This window comes from Cygnus atratus, chromosome 8 (genome assembly GCF_013377495.2).
Source record: "Cygnus atratus isolate AKBS03 ecotype Queensland, Australia chromosome 8, CAtr_DNAZoo_HiC_assembly, whole genome shotgun sequence".
NCBI lineage: Eukaryota > Metazoa > Chordata > Aves > Anseriformes > Anatidae > Cygnus > Cygnus atratus.
Window position 1 is genome coordinate 21992744 of NC_066369.1, and position 27998 is coordinate 22020741.

Here is a 27998-nt window from a genome sequence, read left to right on the forward strand (position 1 = left end):
GGCTGGGGGGGGGGTGGCGCCCGCTCCAAGGGCTGGGGCGGGGCGCGGAGCCGGGACTACGGCTCCCGGCGGGCGGCGCGGCCGAGCCCGGCCCCCGGTCCGCCCGGTAGGGGCGTGCCGAGCCGAGCCGAGCCGTGCCGAGCCGAGCGGGGCGGGAGGGAGGCGGAGGCGGGTCCCGGCGCCGTCCTGCGCCCGCCGCCGCCCAGCGCCGCCGCAGCCATGGAGCGGAGGGCGGAGGCGCCGCCGCAGGGCCTCGACTTCACCGTGGAGAACGTGGAGAAGGTGAGCGGGCACCGGGAGGGGGGCTCGGGCCGGGCTCGGGGTGGCACGGCTCGGCTCGGCTCGGCACGGCTCGGCACGGCCCGCTCCGGTGCTGCGCGGCGCGGGGTTTTGCTGTCCGGCTCGGCTCGGCACGGCTGTGCTCGGCGGCCTCCGTGCCGAACGGAGCCGCTCCGTGCGCCGGGGAGAAGCCCCCCGGGGGAGGAAGATGATGAGGCAGAAATGGGAGCGGGAGGAAGGGGGCGCGCAGCCCGCGGGGCGCGGGGGGCGAGCGGCGCCGCACCGGCAGCGTCCCCAGCAGGCGGGGAGGGCCCTGCTCGGGAGAGCTTCCTCGCCCCGCAGCGCCTTCCTCACCCCCCAGCGCCTTGTTTTTGCCCCCAGTGCCTTCCTCAGCCCCCAGTGCCTTCCTCGCCCCGCGCCCGTCCCCCCCCGAGGCTCCTCCAGGGTCCCCGAGATGGCTGCGGGGCGAGAGGGGCAGCCTCCGGGGTGCTGAGGGCTGGGGTGCTGGCAGCTGCTGGGGAGAGCTGGGGTCTGGCGGTGGCGCGCTGTTGTGGATGAGTTCCTGCTAGCCTCCAAAGAACCCGAAATCCGTCGTGGAGAATGACCCGAAATCCATCGTGGAGACCGAGCGGGGTAATCGAGGGGCAAACGCTTCCCCTGGGTGATGGTGGAGGTGCTGGGGCAGGTGAGGGGCAAGCAGCGAGGGAGCTCTGCTTCCTGCAGCCGCCCGTCTTATCAAGCATCCGACACCTCGATCCGCAGCCGGGTCCCCAGACAGCTAGCGGGAATCCCAGCGTCCTCGTTTTTCCTGGATAAGAATAGCCCCAGCTTCCTGCCAAAGCGGTGCCCACGGGCACGCTGGCGGGCGCATCGCCGGCGTCCTGCACCCACCCCTACCTGGCCTGGGGAGGTGTCAGACCACGAGCCAGGTCTGTAACCAGGCACTGGGTCCCTTTGTGGCCGCAGGTGACAGAGCCCACTGGTGACACCGGGATGGAGCGCGGCCCTGAGGATTAACCCACGTCTGCAAAAATGCCCCATTAACGCTACCTTCTGCAGCTTAACCCTCATACAGTCAGGGATGCTGGACATTTTTTCCCCAGATTTCCTTCTCCAGCAGGCACAAACCTTTGTCTGCACCAGCCACGAAGCCAGCACGAGGAGGGTGGGCAGTGCCCGGGGGGCAGCCTGGCGCGGGCTGTGCAGAAGCATGGCGCTCCCTCCCCGCGCTGCGCCGCATTCGGTCTCCCGACGCCAGGGAGGAGGCAGATCTGCCCTCTAGGATGCTTCGGCTCCCATCCCCCTGCCTGCCCGAGCTTTCGCAGTCGCAGGCTTTGCCATCGTTGGTTGACGTCCCCAGGAGATGCAGCTGCAGGCCGCGGGGGGGGCAGCGTGGGCTGGGGACAGGGAGGGAAAAACGTGGGGTGGGACCAGAAGGAGCCCAGAGGCTGAGCATCTCGGGGCCCCCCCCGTGTTGCTTTTCAGAGGGGGGTGGCGGGGTGTTTCTGACACAAATCCCGCAGAATTCGGCTCTGGCTGGGGGCTGGGCAGGTGGGAGGGCGGTGGGCAGAGCCGCCTTGTCAGAGTTGGTACTGACAAATAAATGATGTTCCGCCGGCCTGGGCTTTTCTGCCTGTCAGATTTTGTGCACGGCTCTATTAATAACGTTGAATGCCGATTAAAGTCGGGGTTCAGCTCTGCGCTGAGTCAGTCGGTGTGAGCGCTGGGGCTGGAGGCAGAACGAGGGCTGGTTAGCTCTTAGGGCAGAGGGTCAGGGCGTCTCCAGGTCCCCATGATGGAAGCCGTCCTGTGGCCATCATACCCGGTCTCTGGCCAGGCAGTGCCCATCTGATGGTTTTAGTGGAGGCCAGGCATTGTCCATCGCGCTCTCCTGATGGTTTTAGAGTAGACAATTCCCATTTTTGGAAGGCCCATCCATACCCCCTTGTTATTTTTTATGCAGATGTTGTTGGTTTTTGCTCTGTGTTTTCCTCCCGGAGCTCCCCCTCGACATGGAGGAGCGAGGCTGCGCGGCGGCAGAGCCGTTCTGCTCCGGTTGCTGTGTCAGGGCGCTCAGGGCTCTGGCCTGCGGCCGCTTCTTATTTGCTGCCAAGCCTGACCTAGATGCTGCTCTGGCTTAAGCACAAGGAGAGCAGGCTGTGGCCGTGCCGCGCCGACCCGCTGGGCACCCAGGGGCTCCGGGCTGGCACTGCTTCCCCGTGCACCTGCCACTGAGCTGGAGGAGCCTGAGACAAGGCAAGGCTGAGCGATCCAAGGCCTTTGGGCTTCGAGGGTGGTTTGCCTCCCCGGGCCTAAACGGTGCAATCTGGCTCTTGAACTGTGTGTGCTTTTCCGTGCCCAGGGCCGTCCCCGACTTGGCTGACAGCCTGGTGATGGGCGGCGGTACCACGGCGAGGTGAAACTCCTGCTGCGGTGCGAGCTCTGTTCTGTTCAGGACGGGTTACAAATGCTCGGTCTCTGCTGGCTGTATATGTCTCACAGGCGCAGGGGGAGGCTGTGTTGAAGGACTTATGCCTTGCAGTTTGGTCTGCCTTGGGTCAACATTGGTAGCACCTTCCACTGCAGTGGGGTGGTAGAGGCAGGAGGAGAGGGATGAGACCCTCTTTACCTGCTTTCAGTGCAGCTGAATCTGCCGTAGCAGAATCCCCCTTTTTGAAATAAGAGGGAACCCCGGGCCTTTCTGGGGGAATTTTCCTATTGCAAGCTCTAAGCTCTCCCTCTTTTTTTTTTTTTTAAGCCTTCCAGGTTTTTCCTCCTTTGGCCTACCTCTCATCCTCTGGGGTGCCGGTAACACCCACTGACATCTTCTCCCTAGCACATTAGCAGCGTGGCATCCCTGAGCCTTCCAGATTGCCGTGCACCTTTCTGGAGGTGCCTGACGAATGCCCAGCACCTCCAGCAGGACAAGGAGGTGCTGTGTGTGGAGCTGGTGTCCAAGTCTGCGGCGACCAGGGGGTGGCTTTGGGGGCTGCTTGTGGGAGATGCTGAGGCTGGGTGAGGTGGTTGCTGCCAGGGCTGCCTTCACCCCAGGAGAAGGGGGAAGAGAAACCCAAGTGCACTTGGTTTATTTGGAAAAATATTATTGACTGTCTTGTGATACCTGATAACAACAATTATGAACAGCATGGGGTGAAGGAATGATTCTTCCTGTCCAGTGCACTGCTGGCAGCACTTTGTTCCTCAGAGGCAGCCCATCTATGCCTGATGGGGCATCTGTGCCTTTGATGGTGAGTTAGGGGCCTCGGGGGGATGTTCTTGCAAAATTGAGGGAAGCGAGGAGTCATCTCGTTTGCCATTTAAGCAGAACCAGAACCACCCTTGGCTGAACACCTAGCTCCTTCCTGTGCCATGACGGCAGTCAGATGAGAGGCTGGCACGTCGCTGTGGTTGCCAGGCCTCCGCTGTGCTCTGCAACGCTGTCATGAGAGCCTCTGGTCAGCGGTGACCTCTTGTGCAGGGGGAGTTGGTGGGACAGGAGCCTGGGGGCCTCAGAAGGATTCTGAGCTGGTTCCCTGAGGTGAGAAGAAGGAGCAAGACGTGGTGGACAGGGGCGCTTCTGTCCTGGGCTCTTTGCTCCCAGCTCTCCTCTCAAGTCCCGCTCACCCATTGCTCATGCAGGGCCCAGGATCAGGGGGTGGCAGGTGCCCTGGGGTCCTTTCCAAGCCTGGTGTCACACCGAGAGCATGCCTGTCCCTTGCAGCCTGCCTGTGCTGGGGGCCACGCTGTCCTCTGAGAGGATTTGTCCACAGCTGAGCTGCTCGGGGGCTGCAGCACCGTCCCCACTGCCAGCAGGCCGCGTGGGCAGGCTGGGGGTGAAGAGCGGCCGAAGCGGCGGCGCGTTTATTCGGAGAGGGGAACGCATGTGGCTTTATTTCACATTCCTTATCCTCCGTGCTTCGGCAGGAGGCTGCTTTCTGCCCGGCTCCCCTGCCATTTCGGAGGGAGGCTGGCTGGTGTGCGGGGGGGGAGGCGGGATGACATTCCCTGCGCTCGGCAGAGGCCGGGTAATGGCAGTGCTGCTGCAGGCCTGGAGCGCTGGCGCGGCGAGCGTGCGCTCAGCTAGGAGGGAGGGCGAGAGGCTGCAGCAGGAGGCTGGAGGCCGTCCTGAAGGAGACGCGTCGCTGCTGCCCTCGGCCCTGGGTGCCAGGCACGGAGCAGAACCGGAGTATGTTTGCACGGGCTGTTTTTCCTGGCCGGTTCCCTCTGTCGGCTGCAGAGCAGCCCCTGGAGATGCAGCGTCCCTGCTGGGAAGCAGCAGGCAGGTTGCTCGGTGTGTGGGGCTCCTGTCACCCCTCAAATGGCACTGGCAGTGCCGTGCTGCTGGGCACCAGCCCCTGGCGAGCTGGCAGGTCCCATGTTCATCAGGCACCCTGCAGTCAGGGTGACAAATTGCTGCGGCTGTGCTCTGCAGGGGCTGCAAGGGATGAGGGCTGCAGAGGTGCTGAGCTCAGAGCAGCTGCTGCAGCTCCTTCTCCCTGCTGGTGCCACAGCGTGAGCTGATATCCGTGATCCCTGGGCTGTTCCCCCTCCTGCCTTCCAGAGGGAGCAGAGTGGGAGCTCTGACCTTGTGGGCAAGCTTCTTCTGGTGCTCTCAAGTGGCTGACACCACCCCGGTAACTGAAGCCCAAAGGGCTCTGACCACAGCTTTTTTAGAGCAGGGAAGGCCCATAATAACAAGCTTGAATTATTTTCAACCAAGCAGAGATGATGTTGGAGAAAGCTCGTTCCCTGGCCAAAGGGCATAGCTGACAGCCCGGCTGTTTACCAGGTCTCATGTTACAGGTCTAATTGCAGAGGAGGCAGGTCTGGTGTCAGCCACGCTTTTAAATCAGAATGCACAAAGCCATCCTATTAGATGTCGCTGCCCAATTTCATGCCTTCTGCTTCTCCCTCCTGGCACTGGTGAGTTCCCCGCATCATCTCCAGCACTTCCTTCTGGGCCTGAGAGCGCTGGCTGGCACGGCGATGTCTGGAGTGAAAGTCAAGCAGCAGCTGGTGCCAAAGCCTGCCTGCAGAATGAAGACTCTGCCTTTTATTGCTAGGGACAAGTGTGCTGCGCATTCAGGTACCCTCCTGCAGAGCACGCTGCCTTGCAGCCTTGTGTCCTGCACTCCTGGCAGAGGATGGTACGTGGCTCGTGTAAGTGGTAGGCAAGGGAGACAACCCAGCATTCTCCTTAGGGTTTCATCTGGTGCTTTGAGATGAACTGGGATGGTCAGCATTTCAGCATTGACACCCATCCTTGAAGGTCCCCTAGGAGCTTTCTTGTGTTGTGCAGAGCACTACAGCAGGTACAGGTGGGGCATCTCTATCTGGTGTCCAGCTGTCCTCAGGCCAGAGCCAGCACACCAGGTCCTGTCCCCAGCAGGATGCTCAGGGACAAGAAGAGGAAGTGAGAAAGCCAGCAGGGATGTTTTTACAGAATATTGCCCCCTAACAGCTTACAGCAAGACTCCTGGGTGCGTAGACCTTGTCACCTCACCACTCACCCTCCCGGGTCACTGTGGAGGTGCTGAGCAGCTCCAGCGCTCGTCCCTGGGGCCTCCGCTGGAGATGTCCCCGAGCTCCTGCAGGTTGCACGTCCTTACATAGGGTCTCTCTAAACCTCAAGTGGGTTTTGTTTTGGTAAGAACACAGGAAGCAAGCTCTGACGAGAGCAAACAAGATGAAGACAGTAAGAGGAGGAGATGGTTCAGAGCCCCAGCCCTGCTGCAGGATGACTCAGTCTGCAGCAGGAGAGCAGGACGCTGGCTTACGTGCAGGTGAGGGCCAGGTTCCCAGCCCCAAGAGTAGCTCAGAGCAGCACGTCCACATCTCCTGTTCAGTAACAAGGTAAATTATGTCTTTGATGGGGCAGGTAGTGCCTCTGCCCCAACAATTGAGTGCTGCTTCAGGCAAGAGTCCAAAATAACTGAGAGCAGAGCAAGGTTTCAGATGTCTGTTGATAACTCATATGTTCATCTTGGCCACTTCTCTCTCAGGACAGATTTTTCCCTCCCCATGGTTAACCTTTTTGTGTCGGGGTGCATCTTTCAGTGGGACAGAGCTTGATCTTCTGCAGTCCATCGGCTTACTGTGTCTCCTGCCATGTATTTCATAACCTCCTTATTTCTCATAAAGAGGTTATCCTCGTTTCTCCCTGAATCTAAGTCTTAAAAAAAAAAAAAAAAGACATTTCACATGATGTCCCAGGCAATGCCTTCTCTTTAATGTTCCTGCCATTTTGTTGTGCTCTTTGCTCTTGTGCTGGGAAACAGCATGAGGTACGAGTGCTTGCTTAGGAAGCGTGTTCTTGTGCCCTAGGCTGCCAGTCTTGCATGCTTAAAAATAGGGCTTAAATCCCCTCCTGGGTACAAGAACCATACAAGAATTTCAGAGAGCTTTCAAGGGGGAGGAGGAGGAGGAGGATATTTGAGACCTGGAGCCAGGATGGGGCCACAAAAAGTCCTCCGCACCTGCTGGAACCATCCTCCAGCTTGATAGCAGGGCGCAGCGGGTGCATGGTAGCCTGACAAATGCCATCACCGCTCCTTGCTCCTGGGACACACAGTCTGTGGTTTGAAACGAATCGTGCTGCACACAGCTGAAGGGCTCGCTGCTGGAAGATGGAGTTTGGTTTCTTCCCACCCCATATGCTGGGGCATCACCAGCCATGTCCCTGTGGTGGCTCTGCCCGACCTGCAGTAGGCTTGTCCCTTCGGTCCCAGGGGCTGTGCTGTGCTGGTGCTGGCAGGCAGAGACTTTTCTTCCTGGGTTTTGCAGGCCTGTGTAGAGGAATGCACTTCTGCCACAAGCCACGTGCTGCGCCTTTGCCCCTTTGTGCCCACCTTGCCCACTCTGTTAACGTTAAGCTTAAGCACTGTAGGATGTTCCTCTGCAAATAAAGCCCTGCAGCCGGTGTAGGGCCTTGCATGCTGATCCGTGAGCTCTGCAAAGCAGTAACTAGATCTCTCGCAGCCTGCGGGAGCAGGTAAGTGATGTTCTCCTCTTCTGTAAGGGGAAACTGAGCGAGCAGCCCGACTGTCCCGGGAGGCAGTGGTAGGGGCAGAGTTCGAGGCCAGCTCCACGGCTCAGCTGTGGCTGGGCGGGCTTGGGAGCACTTCAAAGGGACTCGGTGCAGAGATTAAGAGCTTAGCGACTGTGGTTTTCCAGAGCTGCCTAAAACCTGACAGACAGAAACATCTGCAGTGGCACTAACGTGCTGGCGGAGGCAGGGAGGACCCGCCTCGCCGCAGGTGAGGCCATGCCACCGGGCCTGGCGCAGGCGCCCTTGTGGCAGCCACGGGCAGGTCTGGTCCGGGCGAAGGAGAGGACAGGAGGTGACTCAGGAAGAGAAATTTCCAGAGCGGAAAGGAGGGGAGGACAGGTTTGTGTGTCCCTGATGCTGCTGCCGGATCTCTCACCTCACTGGGAGCCTGGTGAGGGAGGATGGCAGCACCCGGCCTTGTGGTGGTGGCTGGGTCTGTGCCCAGGGACAGGACAGGGCCACGTTTGGCTGTCCTGAGGCATTCCCCTCTCTCTTCCAGGCTCTCCACCAGCTGTACTACGACCCCAACATCGAGAACAAGAACTTGGCTCAGAAATGGCTGATGCAGGCTCAGGTGTCCCCGCAGGCGTGGCACTTCAGCTGGCTGCTTCTCAACATGGACAAAGTGCCCGAGATCCAGTACTTTGGCGCCAGCGCCCTCCACATCAAAATCTCCCGCTACTGGAACGACATCCCGGCCGACCAGTACGAGAGCCTCAAGTCTCAGCTCTTCACCCAGATCACCCGCTTCGCCGGCGGCTCCAAGATCGTGCTCACCAGGCTGTGCGTGGCGCTGGCCTCGCTGGCGCTCAGCATGATGCCGGAGGCCTGGCCCTGTGCCGTGGCGGACATGGTGCGCATGTTCCAGGCGGAGGACTCCAACGTGGACGGGCGGGCGCGGTGCCTGGCACTGCTGGAGCTGCTGACGGTGCTGCCCGAGGAGTTCCAGACCAGCCGCCTGCCCCAGTACCGCAAGGGCCAGGTGCGCAGCGTCCTGGCGCAGGAGTGCGGCTCCGTCTTCCCCTTGTTGGAGCAGCTGCTGCAGCAGCAGGACTCCCCGGGCTTCATCAAGCAGAAGGTGTTGAAGTGTTTCTCCAGCTGGGTCCAGCTGGAGATCCCCCTGATGGACTGCGAGAACCTGATCCAAGCAGCGTTCACCTCCCTGCAGGACCCGGAGCTCTTCGACACGGCGGTGGAGGCGGTTGTCAACGCCATTTCCCAGCCAGATGCCCAGAGGTAAGGGCAGCCTCTCCTGTGCCCTCCAGGCTGCTGCTCCCAGGCATCTTTAGGGGAACGGGGTGGGCAGGAGAAACCTCGGGCTTTTTTCTAGCTACTGTTGGGCCTGGAGATGGCGGTGGCAGGGTTTGGAAGTGGGAAAGAAGATGCAAGCAGCTGGGTTCTCCTGGTCTCACCTGGTTGGTGCTGGAAGGCTTTGCACTGCAGTTGTCTGGTGGGCAGCTTTGTGTTGTGTACGTTACCACTGCTACACACCCTGCTAGAGGGCTTTCCCAGGGTGTGGGGTGGGCTGGAAGGGAGGTGCTGTTCACTGTCTGCCTGGTACACCCTGGGGACCAGGACGTGTAAATTGAGCTCTGCTGTTGGTGCTCCTGCACTGTGCTGGCCCCTGCTTCTGTTCCCTGCCTTTTGGCCTGCTCCTCGTGCTGGGTGTCACGTTTGAGCAGCAGCACTCAGGACAGCCAGCTGTCCTCGCAGCAGTGAGGACGCAGCCACAGCCCCTCTCCATCCTCCTCCTCTCCAGCAGGTCTTCCCCCTGGCTCCTTGTGCCAGACCCTGCAGCCTGACCGGGGAGCAGCTGCCCAGGATCTGGCCAGAGGTGTTCCTCTGCCTTATGCCTCAGGTCCAGCCAAGGAGTGTATCTGATACAGAGATACTAAACCCAGACCTGGCTGCCTTCTCCCTCCTCCTGACTCCAGCAGCGTGGCCCAGCTGAGGACTCGTCCTTTGTTTGTGGCTGTGGCTGCCCGGAGCCGGGAGCTGAGGCTGGGGAAGGTCCCGCAGGGCCGCGCCGCGGGGCTCCGAGCTCCTTGTCTTGGCAGCGTTTTCTGAGCTGCTGTCAGCTCCTGGGACCGATGCCTGCAGAAGGGAAAGTGCATCTCCTCCGGATCCCTGGGCCACATCTCCTCCTGGCTGCTTAGCAACCTCCCGCATCCCCGCCAGGAGGAGGGTTTAGCTGAAGCTGGGCTGAGCCGTGCAGCACGCAGGCTCCGACCCTCTGCGGCGGTGCTGCTGCTGTGCTGTCAGCACCGGTCCCTGCCTCAGCTGCCGACAGCCCTGGGGCTGCCCTCTGCAATGGCAGAGGTGCTGTGGCTGCAGACCACGAGTTCTTGGGCCAGCGCAGCCACCTTGTAACAGGATTAGTGCAGGAAATGAGGTGTTGGAGAAGGTGACTTGCAGGTCTTGAATTTGACATTTTGCCTTCCTCCCTTCTGTTTCCCTCGACACTCACAAGTCCTTCAGATGTGATTCCCTGTCTGTGTGCAGGAGCCTGGCCCTGCAGCACTCTTCCCCAGTCGCTTGAGCTTTCTGGGGGGCTTGCAAAGCAAGTTATGGTGAGAAGAGCAAGAGGACCGCGGGGGTTTGCTCTCTGCTCCTGTGCAAGGACCACACTGCAGCTCCCGCATCACTGGGTCCCACTGCTCTGGACGCTTCCTTGCAGCCTCTCGCCATCCTCCTCCCAGCTCTGTCACCCGTGGCAGAGCTCCCCCCTCTCTGTACGCCTCCTGGAGCATGGGGACAGCAGGGCCATTGTCACTGAGCTGCCCTGCCAGGCGGCGTGTGTCGCGGCCGGCCGTGTCGGCGGGGGCACCAGCTGCTGGCGGGGGCAGGCTGGAGCGGGGTTTTGCTCCACGCTGAGGTCCTGGAAGTCTTCTCAAGCGGGAGCCACTGCTGTGGTGACACTCCACAAAGGGGCCGGGAACCTCCGTTTCTCCTTCCCGTGTCCCCACCAGCCTTCCCGGTGCCAGCAGTCCCGTCCTCCGCCTTTGTTGCTCAGCCACAGCAGATCCAGCTCCTCCCGAAGCCCCCGGGGAGGCTCCCGACCTTTCTCTCTCTCTTCTTGCCAGTCTCAGAGGTTCCTGCTGCTTTTCAGCTGCTCTCTCCCTCCCCAGTCTTCACCAGGGCCTGCCTGCGTGCTCCCTGCTGCCCAGGGCATCCTCGGTGTTGCCCTGCTGGCCTGGTCCTCTACAGAGCAGCCTGAGCTGTGCGGAGCATCGCTCTGTGATGGGGTTTGGCCCTGGGCTCCCCCGATGTGCTCCGGTTCCCGTGGCTGTTTCCTCCTCGCCCCCTCCCAGCTGGCCTCGTTGAAATTCCTGCAGAGGGAATCCTGCAGGGGTATTTTTAATTTCAGCGAAAGGCTCGGTGGCAAGCCGCATAAAAATACTGCGTGAGAGGACTCTCCCTTCGTATTGCCTGGTGGGATCAGGGCAGGAGGGATGCTCCTGCAGGTGCGATGCCTACCCGTGCTACGGTGGCCGTGACCCTGGCTGCCATACCCGTGGGTAAGTCAGTCCCTTGTGTTGGTGGCTTGTGTGCCTGTTTTCCCCTGCAAGAGAAGGATATGTTTTGCTTTCGGGCTCCTGGGGTGCTGTTCCAAGACTGGATGCTGCTCTTTTTGGGGATGCACCAGGAGCTGGCAGCTGCAGCGCCTCACCACAGACTCGCCGTCAGGAGCAGTGGAGCGCCTGAGTCACAGAAGGGCAGGCACCAAGATTTTGTTGCATCTCTTTGGCAGAGGAGGCTTGGGCTGGATTTTCTGTCTCATTTGAAGATTATCCCCTGGCTAAGCAGGTCAAAGAGCCGGGCCGCATGTGCCGGAGCGGAGCTGCGTTCTCCGTCGGGCTGCACTCCTGCAGCAGCGGTGTTGGAGAGCAGGGAGGGGGCTCCTGGAGGGGGGTTTATGGTGGGCACCAGGCACTGAGGAGCCTCTGAAAGAAGCAGGGTGCTGCTTGGCACCTGGTGCTGAACCTCTGAAGAGGACTTTCACTAGAAGAGTTTTCTAGGAGTGTCATTAGAAGCAGATTTTTAATAGGTTGGGGTTTGTTGTTGGGTTTTGTTGTTTTTGTCCCGACGTGGCGCAGGTTTTGGATCAGGAAGGATCAGCTTGTCCCACGTGAGCTGCCCGTGTCTGGTCTCAGGGGTTGTCCTCCACACCGTGCTGTGGCCTCTCTTTGCTAAGAGCGTAGGGAGGGTTGAGGGAAGAGCAGGAGGAGGTGCTGGTCCTGCGGGGGGACCGGTGGGTGCTGGAGTTCGCTGGTGTTTGAGAAACAACTGGCCTTTTGGAGGGCAAATGTGTTCAGCTGCTGAATACAAAGGCAGCAAATCTCGCTCAGGAAAGCTACCACAAGTGGCTGGGGGGAAATACCCAAGGAGATGCCACCATCTGCATCTTCTGGCCCACACCTAGAAGGGGCTGCCACCAGCGTGCCTTTCTCCCCGTGCTGGCGGCTGGTGGCTCCGTTCGCCGCTAACGAGCGGCCAGAGCAGGGCCAGCAGGGCGGCGTGCTGCGGCCGGGGGACGTGTGGCTCTCTCAGCGCCAGCATCTGCCCGTTCCCCAGGGGAGAGCTGGCACGGCGAGCGCCTCCTGCTCCCCGCAGCCCCGGCCCCTGCGCGGCAGGGCAGGCGGGGAGGCTGCGGAAGAGCTGCGGCTCCCGATAACACGCCTGGCTGGGCAGGTAAGTGACAGGCGGCTGCTGAGCCTCCAGCACAGCCGCTCTCCAGGGGCCCAGGGCTGTGTTTCACCTTCCCTGCCTCCTTGCTCGTTGCCTTGGTTACAATCACTTACCGGCGAGGGGAGGCTGACGCGTGTATGTGCGAGGCTGATGGGGAGGAGGGAGCGCAGGGGAGCCCCACGGGGCTGCAGCCAGCCCCCGAGGCTGGGGGACATGAAATGGGGCTGGTGTCCTCGTGGCTGTGCAACAGGAGGGGCCCGTGCTGGCATGGGGCAGGTTCCCGCTGACAGCGCTGGCTGTAAGCACGGGGGTGACAAACCCAAAGGGCTGCCCTCAGGTTTGCTGGCTGTAGGAGTGACAAACTGCTGCCGGTGCCAGGCAGGTTGGGGTGGTCGCAGGCAGCGGTCTTCCTCTCTGGTGTGATGGAGGGTGTGCACGGGGCTAGCACAGTGACAAGAGCTGGTCCAGCCCCTCTCTTTGCTTGCAGAGGCTCCACTGCAGGAGCTTCCGCACACCTTCCATTTAGCCTTCTTCCAGCCTTGCCACTGGCTGGAAGGAGAGGTCCTGTAGCAATAAAGGCTCATGGATGCGTCCTGCTCCACAATGCTGCTTTTTGGCAGGGAAAGCTGGGTGGGAGGCCTGGGAAGTGGTAGGACGCTGCTGGAAGCCTGTGCTGGTGCAGACAATGCCCGGTGCTGATCCAGGCTGTGCCTGCAGGTACGTGAACACCCTCCTGAAGCTCATCCCCCCGGTGCTGGGGCTGCAGGAGCAGCTACGCCAGGCGGTCCAGAGCGGGGACATGGAGACGTCGCATGGGATCTGCCGCATCGCCGTGGCCCTGGGGGAGAACCACTCCCGGTGAGTGCTGTCACCTCGCTGGGGGCCTCACCTCAGAGGAGCCAGACCCGTGGCACTGGTGCGAGCCTGACCATGGCGTGCTCTGCTCCCCAGGGCCCTGCTGGACCAGGTGGAGCACTGGCAGAGCTTCCTGGCCCTGGTCAACATGATCATGTTCTGCACGGGCATCCCTGGGCACTATCCTGTCAACGAAACCACCAGTTCCTTGACGCTCACCTTCTGGTACACGCTGCAGGTCAGTGGCTGTCGTGGGGCAGCCATCGTGGGGCTCCTGTGCTCATGGCAGGGCCTAAGACAGTGATGGCACTGGGTGGGGGCAAGCTCTTGGCTTAACTTATCCCTTTTTGAGAAGGGGCTTGTGGCAGCATTTAGATTCTGGGCAAAATGAGACAATAGGGCCACGCTGGGTGCCGCAGCAGCCCAGTGGGTCTCACGTGAATGTGCAGGTTGGAGCAGGAGGAAGCTCAAAAATACTGGCCTGGGGGCTCAATTTTTCCACCCCCAGTATCCCTCGAAAGTCTGAGCCAGCTTGAAGTGCCTCATTAACGTAATTAAAATGTCAGGCTGAATTTTTTCCCACCAGCAAACCCATCAGTTTAGCTCCTTGCTGTGCACAGAGGAACATACACTGTGTCTGACCACGGGCCAGGCCCTGACACGGCGCTCGTGATTGCGGTCCCTCAGGGGAAGGCAAGAGCTGGAGGCTGTGGGCTCCTGCCCATTGCGTGGGCTTGGAGCCCTGCATGCTTTTAGACCCCAGACCATGGCTGTCCTCTCCACACCTCGCACCTGCAGAAGGGCTGGGCATTGGGCAGACTCTATGGGAGCTGGAAAGACATCTCCACGCTGAGCCAGCCCTGCAGGATGCACCTCGGCCCCATCCAGCATGCACACCAGCTCCATCTTCTTTCCCTGCCACTCCTAACTTCTCCCTATCCTGCCACCAGGATGACATCCTCTCCTTTGAGCCGGACAAGCAGGCGGTGTACCAGCAGGTCTACAGGCCCGTCTACTTCCAGCTGGTGGACGTGCTGCTGCACAAAGCCCAGTTCCCTTCCGACGAGGAGTACGGCTTCTGGTCTTCGGATGAGAAGGAGCAGTTTCGGATATACAGGTGCGGCTGCAGCCGAGGCCCTTCTTTGCCTGGGTAGCAGGAGCAAGGCACAGACATGGCTTTGGGTGCAGATGGGACCTGTTTGGTGGGCAGGAGAGGATGCTGGCAGCGTCCTGCCTCTCAGAGCTGTGGGGAGACCCAAGGAAGGACACAGAGGAGATTCCTCCTGCCAAGAGCTGTTCTGGCTGTGGTGGTGGTTTGGAGACAAGCTGGTGCTTGGACTCTGGGACTGGGCTGTGGCAGTGTGGTTGTCACCCTGCTAGGGAGCAGGAGGGGAAGCAGCATGTCTGTGCGGTGCTCTGCAGGGGATGGGGCAGCATTCGGAGACCCTCCTGTGTCTCTGCAGGGTTGACATCTCCGACACGCTGATGTACGTGTACGAGATGCTGGGTGCTGAGCTCCTGAGCAGCCTCTATGACAAACTGGGACGTCTCCTGACCAACACAGAGCAGCCGTCCACGTGGCAGGTGAGTAAGGGGACCTGGGTGTCAGCCTCATTGGGGAGCATCAGAGGGGGCTGTTCTTGCCATGGGACATTGAGAGCAAAGGGGTGTGATGGATGCAAGGAGCATGATCACCTTGACATGTGGGCTCTCAGAGATTGGAATAACTTTTCTCCCACCTCCCTGTCCTTAGCACTGACCAGAGTCCAGCTAGGGTTTGACCTTGGTCCTTTGCTGTTCTGTCTTGTCCCGGCGCTGTGCTGCTGTGGCACAGCACAAATGCTGGAGGCCTTCCCTGTCCTTTCTGCATCGCCACCCTGCTGCTCTGCCAGACACTGAGTGCCCTTGGCTGACTCTGGGGGAGAAGCTCTGCGAGGCTGGCTTTGGGGACCCAGGTTTGCTGTCAGTGCCTCCAGAGCGCTGCAGGCAGAGCAGTGGGGCGATGCAGAGCCTGGAGCAGCATGAGTGCAAGGGAAGCACAGGCTTCTCTGTCCTGCAGCTAGTTGGCATCTGTCTGCTCATCTCAGCATCCCCACTGAGCAGCCATTGCTCTCAGATTCTGGTGACTAAAATGCTGCCTTGTTATTCCCTTGGGGACATCTGGGGTAAACATATCCTGCCCCCTGGAGCCTGCTGTGCCTGGGGACTGTGACTGTGCAGCTGTCTCCCCTCTCCCAGCATCCACGACCTCTGCTGCTGGGTCTGAGTGATTGTTGGGGCAGGGGCTGGGGATGGCAGCGGGCACGTGGCTCTGACTGTCCCTCTGCCTTGCCCGCAGCACACGGAGGCCTTACTGTACGGGTTCCAGTCCATTGCCGAGACCATTGATGTGAATTACTCCGATGTGGTGCCAGGGCTGATTGGCCTCATCCCCCGGATCAGCATCAGCAACGTGCAGCTGGCTGACACGGTCATGTTCACGATCGGTGAGGCCCTTGCTCGTGTGCAGGCTGGGGTAGGAGACCCATCTGAGTCACTGCACAGCTCCCTGCCTCCCCTGTGCCCACCCAGAGCTGCCCTCTGGGCTTCGAGCCACTTGTTGTGGGCTCTCCTCTGCCTGCCATCATCCTTCTGCTGCCGCCTGCTTCTGAGTTAGCCCAGGCCACAGAGCCATCCTTCTTGGGGATGATGGATAATAACAGTGGGAAGCAAAGCTGAGCAGCCCAGGGCGTAGGGACCGAGGGTCTGGCTGTCGTGGTGTGGTCTGACCCTGTCTGTGTGCGCAGGAGCCCTCTCCGAGTGGCTGGCCGACCACCCCGTCATGATTAACAACGTGCTGCCGCTGGTGCTGCAGGCCTTGGGCAACCCTGAGCTCTCCATCTCCAGCGTCTCCACCCTGAAGAAGATCTGCCGGGAGTGCAAGTACGACCTGCCGCCCTATGCCGCCAACATCGTGGCTGTGTCACAGGTGAGAGCGGATGAGCAAGGCTGGGGTGTGCAGAGGATATGAAGCAGCAGCTCAGGGCATCTTGCTTGCTCTGGGGGAGTTGTTGCCTGTCCTGCTCCTAGGGCAGTAACAACCCGGTGTCCTCTCGTACGTGCAGAAATGGCAGGCAGTGGCACCTTGGCCTTCCCATCAGGGACTTACTGAGGTTGCACTTGGGCATCCATCCTTTCCCTAGGGAAAACTCAATTTGTTGTCGCTTGTCTTGACTTCCTGCTTCAGTCCTGCCCCCGTGGAAGCGAGAAGGCTTTCTGCAGCACTCACTCTCTTCTTTCTCTTTCCCTTTCTGTTTTGTAGGAGGTGTTGATGAAGCAGATTCACAAGGTAAGAGGCGCTTGCTCACACCTCTGGCTGTTCTGCTCGCCCCCATGCCCCTTAGTTGTGCTCACCGTGAGCACATGAGGGCTCCCACTATGGGTTAGGCTGTCCTGGAGGAGAGCTCAGCACTGCAGCCAGCTTGGCGTGGCCAGGAATACCTGTCATCTGCCACCCTCTGCATGGCTAATCCTAGGGCTTCCGCTGCAGCAGGGGTTGTTCTGGGGGGTATTTTCTCAAAGAGGGGGAAGCTCCCAGGGAGATGTAACTCTAGCAGTTCCCAGCAAGGATGCAGGGACACCTCAGTGCAGCTGCAGGCACATTTTGGGGAGGAAAAGGAGGAAAGAGAGAGCATGGGGACAGAGCCCAAGCTGCCCCTGTGAACAGGAGGGTGGGATGCTTGACTCCACAGAGGCTGGGACAGCTCTGTGCAAAGAGCCAAGTGCCAGGGCAGGGTGGGTGGTGCTGGCAGGGACACCTCTGGGCAGTGCCTGTGCCTGGCAGTGACCCGCCTGCTTGTGTTTTCTCTCCGACCCAGACAAGCCAGTGCATGTGGCTGATGCAGGCTCTCGGCTTCCTGCTGTCCGCGCTGCAAGTGGAGGAGATCCTGAAGAACCTGCACTCCCTCATCACCCCCTACATCCAGCAGCTGGAAAAGCTGGCTGACGAAACGGTGAGTGCCTTCGTGCTGCTGCCTGCCTCCGGAGGGGCTTCTCCTGTCGGCTGTGTCCCCGGGGTGGGGTGTTGAAGCAGCTCTCCTGAACATGAGTTGTCTTTCCCCTCACCCCACGGCAGGCAGAGCAGTGATGAGCACAGACCCACCAACCAGCTGGGTTGTAGGCTTTTTGCCCTTTGCAGCTACTCATCGTTAAGACCGGAGCTCCTTGGCTCTTGCGAGCTGTGTGTTGTCTGGATCAGCATCTGCTACCCCAGGGTGGAGCCCACGCTTTGGTCGTGTGTCATCCTCCCTCATGTGATGTTCATGGGAGCTGTTTCAGTTTGCTCTCGGTTGGAGCAAGCCATGGTGCTCTTGTGCATCCTCCAGGATTCCTCTACAGTAAGGGTGGGTGGAAGGCCTCGTGGCTCAGCCAAGAGGTAGGGAGGGAAGACTAGGGCACAGTGTGAGGAACCCCTCTCTGACATTTTACCTCTCCAGTCCCAGCTCCTCTGGATCCCAGAGGCCTCACCAGTACTGAGCAGTGCAGTCTGGGTCACGCTCTACCTTTATTTTTCCCTGGCAGCCTAACCCCTCCAATAAGCTGGCCATCATCCACATCCTGGGGCTGCTCTCCAACCTGTTCACCACCCTAGACATCAGCCACCACGATGACGACCACGAAAGCACTGAAGTCAAGAAGCTGCCAGTGCAGCAAGGACCCAACCCAGTGAGTACAGCAGTAGCTCAATGCTGTTGGCCACAGCCTAGCCAAGCACCCCCTTACACATGGCTGGTGCAAGAAAGAGAGACTGTAAGGGGAGTGAGTGGAGAATGCAGTGTGTGCCATGAAGGTGGCAGTTGGTGCACTCTGGCTAAAGCAGCTCCTTCAACTCTTCCAACCTCTCCTCAGCGGGCAGAGGTTGGTCTCGGGATCCCTCGTGGCCTTCTGGAGGACAGTCCAGGTACTACCTGCCAGCCACAAGCTGTGCCAGGCTGCTTCAGCACAGAAGAAAGCCCCCCAGCTCCAGGGAGGGAACAAGGCAGGGGTGCCTTTAAGGATTGAATACAGGCCATGCTTAGCACCAAACCTCCTGTCCCCAGTGCTTTGGGGCCAACTCTCTTCATCCTTCTCATTCCTCGCAGGTGGTAGTTGTTCTGCAGCAAGTCTTCCAGCTCATACAGAAGGTCCTCAGCAAGTGGCTGAATGATGCCCAGGTGGTGGAGGTAACCAGGATCCTTGTGTTACTGCCTGCTGCTTTGTCTCCGTCCTTGCTGGCCTGCACAGGGGACAGCAACGGATGGATGCTGGGTGATGCTGCCAGCCTGTTGTAGGCAGCTGCATCCCCTTGTAACAGGGGTGTCTTTCTGGGTTGCCCAGCCCAGCACTGTTGCACCAGCAGCAGTGCCTGGCCATTCTTGTCCATCTTTTGCCCCAGTCAGCTCTGCTCCTTTCGTTACAGGAGCCATGCCATCAGCAGGGAGATGAGAGCTGGGGCTACCAAATGCTTGTGTCCCCTAAGGGGAGAGCTCTGCTCTGACCTACACCTGTGTCACCTCTCGTGGCATTTCTCCAGTTCACTCAGTCCAGTAAAGCCTGGGTGCAGCCTCCCACCAGCAATTCCTCCCTGGCACTCAGGGAGCTTCCCTGCCACAGGGGAAGGCCATTTCCTGGTGTCTGGGAAGAGCAGTGAAGCATCCCAGCAACCTGCTCTAGGTGTCCCTGCTTGAGCAGGGGCATTGGGCCAGATGACCTCCAGAGGTCCCTTCCAATCCCAACCCTTCCACGATCCTGTGCTGCAGAGGTTTCCCACCACCACCGCTCACGTTCTCTCTCTCTCTCTCTCCCCCCCGCAGTCTGTCTGTGCCATCTTTGAGAAGTCGGTGAAGACCCTCCTGGATGACTTCGCCCCCATGGTGCCCCAGCTGTGCGAGATGCTGGGGCAGATGTACAGCACCATCCCCCAGGCCTCTGCCATCGACCTGACGCGGCAGGTAGGGACCCGCGTGGGCACAGCTGGGGCTGCCGCTCCTGGGGAGGCTGGGAGGGTGCAGGACGGCTTCAGTCCTTCTCCGTTGTCTCTTGCAGCTGGTTCACATCTTTGCTCATGAGCCTGCCCACTTCCCTCCCATCAAGGCCCTCTTCTTGCTCGTTACCTCCGTCACGCTGACCCTCTTCCAGCAAGGTATGTGCGATGAGCTCCTCGTCGTGCTGGGGCTGTTGTCAGGCTGTTGCATGCATGGAGTCTGGAGGCGTCTTTCCAGGAATGGCTGTTTTCACTCCTAGCTAAGCTAACGGGGCCATCTCTGTGTCTCGGATTCATCCCAACCCCTGGACGGTGGGTACCTTCCCTGCGGGACAGCAGAAGCAGGGAACCCCAGCGCGGGGCTCGGAGCTCAGGTGGCAGCCCCGGTCCCGTGTCAGGGCTGGGCGCCTCGTGCCAGGCTAGAGCAGGAGCCCCAGGCCTACTTGGCTGCATATTTACCAGGAGATCCTGGGGGTTTGTGTGCAGACCGGTGGCATTTGTGGTGGCTGGGAACCAAGCCCTTGCACAAGCAGGAAGACGTGTGTGAACATCTGTGAAAGCACCTTCTCAGTCCCTGCTGTGTCTAGCATCCTCGCTTAGGGCAGGGCCCCATGTTTGGCTTGCTGCCTGCATTACCTCCTCGCTACAAAAGGCAGGTGGGGTTAGGACAGGCCCCTGCACACCACAGCCCCCTTCAGCCTCGTGGTGACTTGCCCCATGACAGGGACAAGCGCCCCTTGGAGCTGCTGGCCCAGGTCCTTCAACAGCCCAGTTCTTACGTGAGCTTCTCACGTTATCAGAGGGTAACGTGATGCCTTCCCCAGTCCGAGGCTCAGAGCTAGAGAGGTGGGGGATGCGGGGAGCCCGAGCTTCCTCGGGACACCACGGTCCGAGCACGTCCTGCCGTGCTCCGGTGTCACTTGGGTCGGTGCCGAGCGAGCTGGGCTCACCCTGAGGTCAGGTCCCCGCTTCCGCCAGTGGCGCGTGGATGTGCGTGCACTCGGGTCCTCCTGCTCAGAGCCAGGCAGGCACGTCGGCACGAGGAGAGGGAGGGGAGGGCAGCAGGGGACAGAGCCCCCGCGTGCCAGCGCTCGGAGGCAAACCTCGCTCCAGCAAGCGGCCGCCCAGCTCGCCGCGTGCCCAGAGCTGCGCTCCCACCCCGGGGTCCTCTCCGGGCAGCAGGAGAGGGGGGGACTTGCGACCCTGCGGGGGCCGAGATGTGTCCGTGCAGGGATTCAGATGGCAAGGTAGGGTGAGTGGTGCTGGCACGGACACCTCTGGGCACCGGCTGGTCTCTTTGGGGGGTGCTGGACTCAGGGACTCGGGGAGCATCTGGGAGCGGGGCGGGAGGGCGACTGTGCCAGGGGCTCCCGAGCAGCTGATGCTGGTGACGAGCATGTGCACGCCTGAGCCCGGCTGGGCCTGTTGAGCGTTTGCTGAGGTGTTGTCGTTCACTTGCAGTTATCTTCCAGGACCAAACGGTGCTCTGAAGACACCCGCTCAGTCCCCACAATGCAAAAGCTCTAATTCTCCTTGTGGAGATGGTGCCCAGCTAGCCCCTGCTCCTCCTCCTCTCCCTCCCCAAGGACACGAAGATCTCCTCCTTGGCTCTGCAGCACCCAGGCGCTAGCTGGAGACCCTGGGGCTTCAGACCCTTTCCTTTGCAGTTTCTTTCTGTTCTTGGGTTCTCCAAGTTTCATGATTTTTTGTATGTTTTGTTTCTTTAACTTGCTTCAAGCTGCTCATGTTGCCCATCCCCTTCCCCACACACCCCTCCTCCCTTACACTCCTGTTTTCACTTGTAAATTCTTTCTGTATCACATAACTATATGATGTTGAGTTGCTGTTTGTATGATTTTTCTCTTAAGTTACATCTTTATTATATTTTAGGGCCCAGGGATCATCCTGATATTGTTGATTCATTTATGCAACTCCTGGCACAGGTGTGTTTTAGTTTCTTATTCATTCACTTTCTGTTCTCTCTCTTTCTCTTTTTAATTCAATTTAAACCTATTTTTAGCTTTCTGTTGACAACGTTTTTTTCCTTTTAGTTGAATATCGAGTTTCTCCATCTGTTTCCGTGGAAGTTGAAAACAAAACATTCTCCTTTAGTTCTGGGTTCGCACCATCCCCAGGGCAGCCCCAAGCTGCCACCCCCTCACCTGGCCTGGGGGCACAGCTCCGGGGGCTTCGGGCTGCTGCCACAGCCACGCTCGGGTGACAGAAAATTAGAGCATTAAGGGGTCGTGGTCCTACTCATCTGCCTGCCCCGCGATGGGTCCTGCAGAGCCGGGACAGGCTGAGCTGGCCGGCTGGCACCGCGGTGGCAGGCAGCCTTGCCTAAGCCTGGCGCTGGGCTGCGTGGCCACCAGCTCTGAACCATCTCATCTGCTGGGGCGAGCAACCTGCTTGTGGTGGTACCAGGACCCCGGGTGCCACCAGGCTCTCTGCCTGGCCAGCCTGCCGCGCTGCACTGCCACTGGGCCCCCGCAGCATTTGGGGACGGTGGCTGGGAGGTGGCGGCCGCAGCTCCCGTGGCACTGGCTCGACGGCACGCGGCTGCGGCTTGTGTCGGGAGGAGCCGCCTGCCTGTCCCCCCTTGGAACGAGGGTGACAGCAAGGGTCTGCCGTCAGAGCGTCTGTGCAGAGTGTACGTGCAGCTCTGTGCCGGGGCTCTTCGTGGTGCCACCACGCGGTGTGACGTCCTGCTTGCTTGGCCAGGGACTTCTGTCACCGCTGGCAGCGGGTAGGCAGGGCCCGCGCTGTGCTGTGTGTGTATATACAGCTGTCGGGAGCAACAGCAGCCCGGCGTGCTCCACAGCCTGCCGTGGCTGCCGGGGGAGAAGCCCTGATGTCCTGGGTGCAAGGAAATGGCTGGGGGCTGGCAGAGACTTGGTCTGCTGGTGCCTCCCTGGGTGTCTGCTTTTGGGCACTGTGCTGGGTCCGGCTTGTCGTGAGCATTAAGCTGTTGGGCAGCCCCCTCTGACGGCTGCTCGGCCCATGTGCAGGTCTTGTGGGATGGAGCCAGCATGGAGCAGGTGAGGAAGCTGCTCGTGATGTCCCAGGCTGTGTCCATACATTGTGCTTTGAAGTCCAGATCCTGCTGAGACGAGTCCCATCTTACAAACCGTATGACACCATTTTCTTCCCCACTTTTTCTGTTGAGAGAGGTAAAATAACTGAGGTTTCTGGAAAGCGTTTGCGGATTTTGGTGATCCCAGTCGTGAAAGCTGTGACCTTCTAACAAGGTTTTCACACGTGGTTTGAGGATCAGTAAGTGGGATGTGAGGTTCACGAAAGTGTCCTTCCCTGCCGCGCAGGCAGGTGAGACCTCAGCTAGAGCACTGCGCCCGGGCTGGGGCACGGCATTTCTGTACAGACCAGAGAGCACAGGGAAGGGCATCCAGCAAGATCTCATCACCTTGTAAACGTGAGGAGGAAGAAAGCCTGAGGAGTTGAACGAGTCTTGAGGTGTGTAAAAGGTAATGCCAAAGGCGTAGGTAATTTTTATTCGCTTGGAATGGAACAAACAGCAATGGGAGGAAATCATGGAAAAGGAGTCAGGTTAGGCAGTAGGAGATGTTCCTAACAGCATGGGGAAGCACTGCAAGGTCACCTGGGGAGGCGCTGTCACTGGGAGAGCTTCAAGTAATTCTCAGCAAGCCTTTTGCTCCTGCAGGGCAGGTAGAGGTGGTCCTGCCACAGGGGGAAGGCACTAGGCAGCCCTGAGAGACTCTCCGGAGGCTGTTTGCTGTTTCTTTGGAAAGTACTGAGTTCCTCTCTAGCTTGGGGTCCTCCTCGATGTCTGGAGATAATGAACATCGTGCTGATGGCCACCGGGCCCCATGTTTCTTTGAGCTTTTAATGCCAGCAATCCCACGGAACCCAAAGGGCCCCATCCCCTTCCTCTCTGCTCACATGTGGGATTGTTTCAAGGTTTCTTCCTCTCCCTGGGCCTGCCCCTCTCCCAGGGCTGACCATCTGGCAGGGTGCTGTGAAACTCATCAGGAAATGGCCTGGCATCGCCCCTGGCTCTCAGGACTTCAGGCACTACCTGACAGCAGAGGTGTGCCCAGCCTCGCCAGCATGGCCTGTCCTGTTCCAGGGGAACCCGCTCTGCTTTCATAAGGCTCTTTCTGGAGTCTGTCCTCCCTAGCTCTTGAATCATGCCGTGTTTGTTTGTTTTTTTCCTGTGAGTTTACAACATGGATACTGGAGCTCCAGCCAGTTCTTTCCTTCTCGCCAGCCTTGTGAAGAGAGGTGACAGGCCCATCTGGCTCCTGCTTGCTCCTGCCTCCTGGTACCTGCACGTCAGCCCTCGGTCACAAGCGTTCAGGGAGCTCTCTCTCTGTGTGACTTGGGATTTCAGCTGGCTGCGAGGCTGCCCAGTTAGTGCAGCTGATCGCTTTGCCAGCGTGTTAATTCTCAATCCACTCGTGATGATGGCTAGCTGATCACAAGACCACGCTGGCTTCAAAGAAGTGATTTCTTAATGCTGTTGTTGCAAATCAAAACTAAATATGAATTAATCAGTCTACTGTAAGCCTGCACTGAGCAGTGCTGGCACCTCTTGCAGTTAAATTTGCCCCAGCCTGTGGTGTCACTGCCCAGGCCAGGTGCTGGACAAGGTGAGGAGTGTGGTCCTGTGCTTGGGACTCTTGCCTGCTCTCTGGCCAGCAGGTACCACTTGTAGGTGTGCTCCTGGTTGCAGCGTGGTTGTTCTGAGTTAGGATTTAGGGGAGTGCAGAGCACAGCCTGAGCTCTGTTTGTGCATTTTCCAAACCAAGATGTCTCGTGCTGGCTCTTGGCTCAGTTTCTGCATCCAGCAGGAGCTGCTGGCTGAGGGCCATGCCCCAGGCCATGGGGCCAGCACTTTTCAGTTTGCCTCCCCAGTGAGCCTTCCAGCACTTCCACCCAGCCTCATGGGCTTCTCCACACCAGCATGGACCTCCAGAGCACCCTGGCTGTGTCCCCAGGGGCAGATGGTGCACGTGGGCCTCGATGGGCAGAAGATGTGGGACCTTCTGTGCCTGACCACGCACAGCCACCTCTGTCCTCTTCCTTCCCTTCTTGAGCTGGGTCAGACTGCACGGTTGTCACCTCCTCTGGCGGTGCCGAGGCTGGGTGACAGTGTGAGCTATCCCCCTCCGGCACTGGAGGGGAGCACAGCCCTTCCCTAGGGACAGCAGAGCCCTCGAGCTCTCCACCACGTCTGCAGCCCTGTGTCGGACGCAGGCAGGGGCTCACTGCTGTGCTGCCCCTGCTGTCCCTTGGCTGCTGGAGGAGTGGGGCTTGGTGGCCTCTCATGTCCCCTCTGTGCCTGCCGACCTCAGAAGAGCCGGGTGCAGAAGAGCCTGTCCTGAAGACCTGCCTGGAGGCTCTCCCAGCTGCCACAGAGGAGAGCCCCCTGCCCTTTCTGTGCCAGCCTGCGGGACAACACTCAGGAGAACCAGTGCCTACCTCCACAGTGCCTGCTGCAGCAGAGGATGGGGGGACACTGCCAGGTGAAAACTGAGGACCTGTCGCCATCCCAGAACACGGGAGCAGAGCAGCTCTGGCAGGAGGCACGGAAGACAGACAGACAGGCAAGGAGAGGCCCCAGGGCTGGAGCAGGGCTCCCTGGTGCTGGGAAGAAGCAGCCGGACCCACCTGGTGCAGCTTCCTAACGGAGCAGCTCCCCAGGGCCCCATCTCACAGGGGTAAAAAGCTTCTCTGCACATTAGATGTGTATGCACGTGCCTGGATTGGGCTTGCGTGCTGCTCACCATTGGTGGAAGGAGCCCTCCCAAAATCGGAGCGTGCTTTCACACCCTTAGCATTGACCGAGCGAGAAGTGGGCGCTGCAGGGGGCCTGCAGGAGAGCCCGGGTGCCTCTGCCTACCACAGGCTGGTTTGGCTGGGGGAAGCTTTGTGCAGGTAGGTGGTTTTTGTAACCAGAGCGTCTTGGAAGACTTGTGCCAGCTGAATGGTTTTGCAGGGCAGAGGAACCGACGGCTGGGTGGTGTCACCAGGGCCAGGTGCCCGTGGCAGGGTGCAGCTGGGGGGAGCAGGGGGGTTCCGTGGCCAAAATGACGATGTGTCTTGCACATCTTTGTCCAGCATGGGGCTGAGCAGACCGTGGCAGCCGCAAGGAGCGGATGTTTCCGAACCATTGCCTGTCTGCTGGCTGTCCTTGCTGTGAGCGTGTCAGGAGGAAGGAGCACAGTCTGTATATACACACACAGGCATAGTGCAGCCCCGGCTCTCGCCAGTGAAGGCCGCCGCTCGCATCTAGCAGGGAAGCGGGTCTCTGGCTGTGCCACCTCTGCCAGGTGTAGCAGTGCCTTCAGTGCCAAATCTGGGTCCTCTTGCAGCGTGTGTTACTAAGCATCGGAAACGAGATGGGGTAACCCCGAAACCTGCCAAGCTCCCTGCTCTCCAGCACGTGTTCCCTGCACCGGGCTGATGGCCGGGGGCTTTCCCTGGAAGGGAAACAAGAAGGGGAGGGAGAGAAATCGGTTTTGCTCCAGGTGGGGACGGTGGCTGCGGGCAGGTGGCCTGAGTGCTGCTGGCTGAAGACTGTCCCTGCTGTCGCCCCAGGGAGCGGGCTCAGGGCAGCACGTGGCTCAGCCCAGCGTGGAGAGGAGCCAGGCTCCTGCCGTGGTGTCCTGCTCTCAGACCTCTGGGGACAGGCTGTGGTGACAGCAGGGCAAGGTGCGTGGCTTGTGTCCCCAGTGCCAGCCCACAGCAGTGGGCATGGTGGCATGGGGGGCACAGACGTGGCCACCTTGTGTAGCAGGGCAGAAACCCTCCCGTGGAGCAGCAAGTGGAGGCTGAAACGTTTCTGTCCTGTGCCAGCACGGGGGGGGACAAAGCCACAGCAATGGTCCCATTGTGACACGGCTCAAGGTGTCCCCAGTGGGTGGTGGAGCAGCAAAGCCTGAGCCCCACAGTGGCTGGTGGGCTCACCGAGAGGCAGAATAAAACCACGGCTTTTTTTGATCTCGTACTGGCTGCCAGGAATTGCCAAGCAGTTTTGGCATCTCGTTGCCTCCTCTGCCTTGCAGCCAGAGCAGAGTGAGTTGTTGGTCCAGGCTGGGGACAACCAAAACATGGGTCACTGCGTGAACCAGTGGCTGTGACCTCAGGAACACCAGCATCTTCAAGAGGAGAGGACCACGCCAGAGGTATCCTCTGCTGGGCCCGGCGTGGCTGCCAGTGTGCCAGGAGTGCTGCCTCTGCCTGTCCCATCCTACTGGGACGGGAAACCTCTGTCCTCCGTGTCTGAAGCGTTTGTGCGTACGCCTCCTTGGCATCTATCCTCAGGTCTTGGGGTCAGAGCTCCCCGGGTGTTGCGAACGGCCTGGATATTTGGTTGACATTTTCTTGGGGGGAAAAGCGATGGTTTCCTTCTGTACTGTGTGAATCTGCTGTTTGCCGTGCGTGTGCCCAGGTAAGTGTGCGTCCAGGCAGTGGCTGCCTGGGGCGCTGGGTTCCTAGGAGTCTTCCTGGCCGCCTCTGCAGGGTTGTGTTTATTCGGCCTGTCTGTGTGCCTTGCAGGCTCTGAAAAGGAAGCCAGACCTCTTCCTGTGCAGCAACCTGGACGTCAAGGCGGTGTTTCAGTGCGGTGAGTATCACGGGCAGGGGCACGAGCCTTGTACACGCAGGCACCTGCTCCCCAGCCCACTGCTGGGAGCCCGGGCTGCTCCTGCGGATCTGGGAGCAAACCAGCCAGGGACTGGTTTGGGATGGTGCCTGAAGGTTCTGGCCGCTCACCTCAGTGATTTCCACCTGCAGGTGTCCTTTCCCTCAAGTTCCCTGAGGCCCCAACGGTGAAAGCATCCTGTGGCTTCTTTGTGAGTATCATGGCTTCCTCAGCTGCATCCCTAGGGCCCCCAGGGGCTGTGCTGCAGCCCACCAAGAGCCAGGAGGGCAGGAGTGGGGCTGCGGGACGGGCAGGGGAGCTCACGGACCTGCCTTGGTGCTGAGCGGGCTGGCCGCTGTGTTGCAGACAGAGCTGCTGCCCCGCTGCGGAGAGATCGCCCCGGTGGGACAGGTGGTGCACGAGAACGGCAAAGTGCTGCTGCAGGCAGTGCTGGAGGTGAGTGGCACGCGTGCGAGGGGGTGACCCCGGGGCTGGGAGAGGCAGCGAGCGCGGGGCTGAGCTCAGCACCTCGGCGCGGGGCTCAGCAGGGTCTGTCTGCTCCGTCGCAGGGCGTTGGCGGCCAGGCCTCCCGCAGCCTCATGGACCACTTTGCAGAAATCCTCTTTGCCTTGAACAAGCACTGCTTCAGCTACCTGAGCATCTGGATCAAGGAGGCCATGCAGCAGGACGGCTTCCCCTCAGCCCGCGTCAGCCCCGAGCAGAAAGAGACCTTCAGCCAGCAGATCCTCAGGTTTGTGTGTTCCCCGCTGCGGTGGCCGTGTCCCACGAGCGCCGGGGACGATCGCAGCCCGTCCCTGCTGCCTGCCTCACCTCTGTCCCTCCCTCTGTGTTAGCAGAGAGCGTGTGAACAAGCGGCGAGTGAAGGAGATGGTGAAGGAGTTCACCCTGCTGTGCCGAGGGCTGCATGGCACGGAGTACACAGCAGACTACTGAGCGCCCGCCCAGGACCGCGGACAATTTAACCCAGACCAGCTCTTCCCCGCCAGGAAGCCCCCATCCTCCCCGCCCTGCTGCAGTACGGCTCGTAGAATAACCCTCCACCTAGAACTAACCCACTCGGGACGCTCCTCAGCTAGACTTGGTGGCCGCATCTCGGTGTCAGCATCTTTTGTTCCCCCAGCATGCTCCCCCCTTGCAGGGGACGGGAGTGCCGGCTGCAGGAGGCGGGGGGGGGGGGGCCAGGGCAGGACACCCCCGGCACGGACTGCCCCGCGGCCGGGCTGCCCACCCTGCCCCAGCACGGCCCCACGCAGGGGAGGCTGCCCCTGCGCCGCGGCAGGGACTGGCTGTGCAGGGGGGCTCGCCCCCTGCTCGTTTGTATGTGTGTGGTTGGGAGGGGGGAGGCCCTGCACCTAATTATATTAAGGATATTTCTACGGCGTGGCTGTCGTCACTGCGGTGCTTGCACTGTGCCTATTTCCCCTCGGGGAGAGCCCAGCTGAGGGCTGTGGGGTGATTGAATCGCGGCTGGGGTGTCTGTG

The 27998-nt window shown here is 60.1% G+C and overlaps 1 protein-coding gene across 3 annotated transcripts; it reads left to right on the top strand.

The window, feature by feature from the left end:
- Window positions 1–149: 149 nt before the first annotated feature.
- Window positions 150–27896, top strand: IPO13 (importin 13). 3 transcript variants are annotated; one of them, XM_035538081.2, is made up of 20 exons: window positions 150–282; window positions 7827–8563; window positions 12734–12874; window positions 12968–13109; window positions 13822–13988; window positions 14335–14455; window positions 15210–15357; window positions 15658–15839; window positions 16173–16199; window positions 16729–16863; window positions 17432–17575; window positions 17992–18072; window positions 18703–18840; window positions 18935–19031; window positions 20763–20815; window positions 26412–26478; window positions 26649–26707; window positions 26863–26952; window positions 27066–27247; window positions 27351–27896. In XM_035538081.2, exons 1-20 carry the CDS (start codon window positions 220–222, stop codon window positions 27448–27450), a joined length of 2874 nt encoding a protein of 957 aa, XP_035393974.1. In that variant the 5' UTR covers window positions 150–219; the 3' UTR covers window positions 27451–27896. The 3 variants fall into 3 exon arrangements, with proteins under 3 accessions (XP_035393974.1, XP_035393975.1, XP_035393976.1); XM_035538082.2 differs by having other exon boundaries at window positions 27354–27896; XM_035538083.2 differs by lacking the exons at window positions 20763–20815; window positions 26412–26478; window positions 26649–26707; ... (1 more) ...; window positions 27066–27247; window positions 27351–27896 and adding an exon at window positions 20334–20724.
- The last annotated feature ends 102 nt before the right edge of the window (window positions 27897–27998 follow it).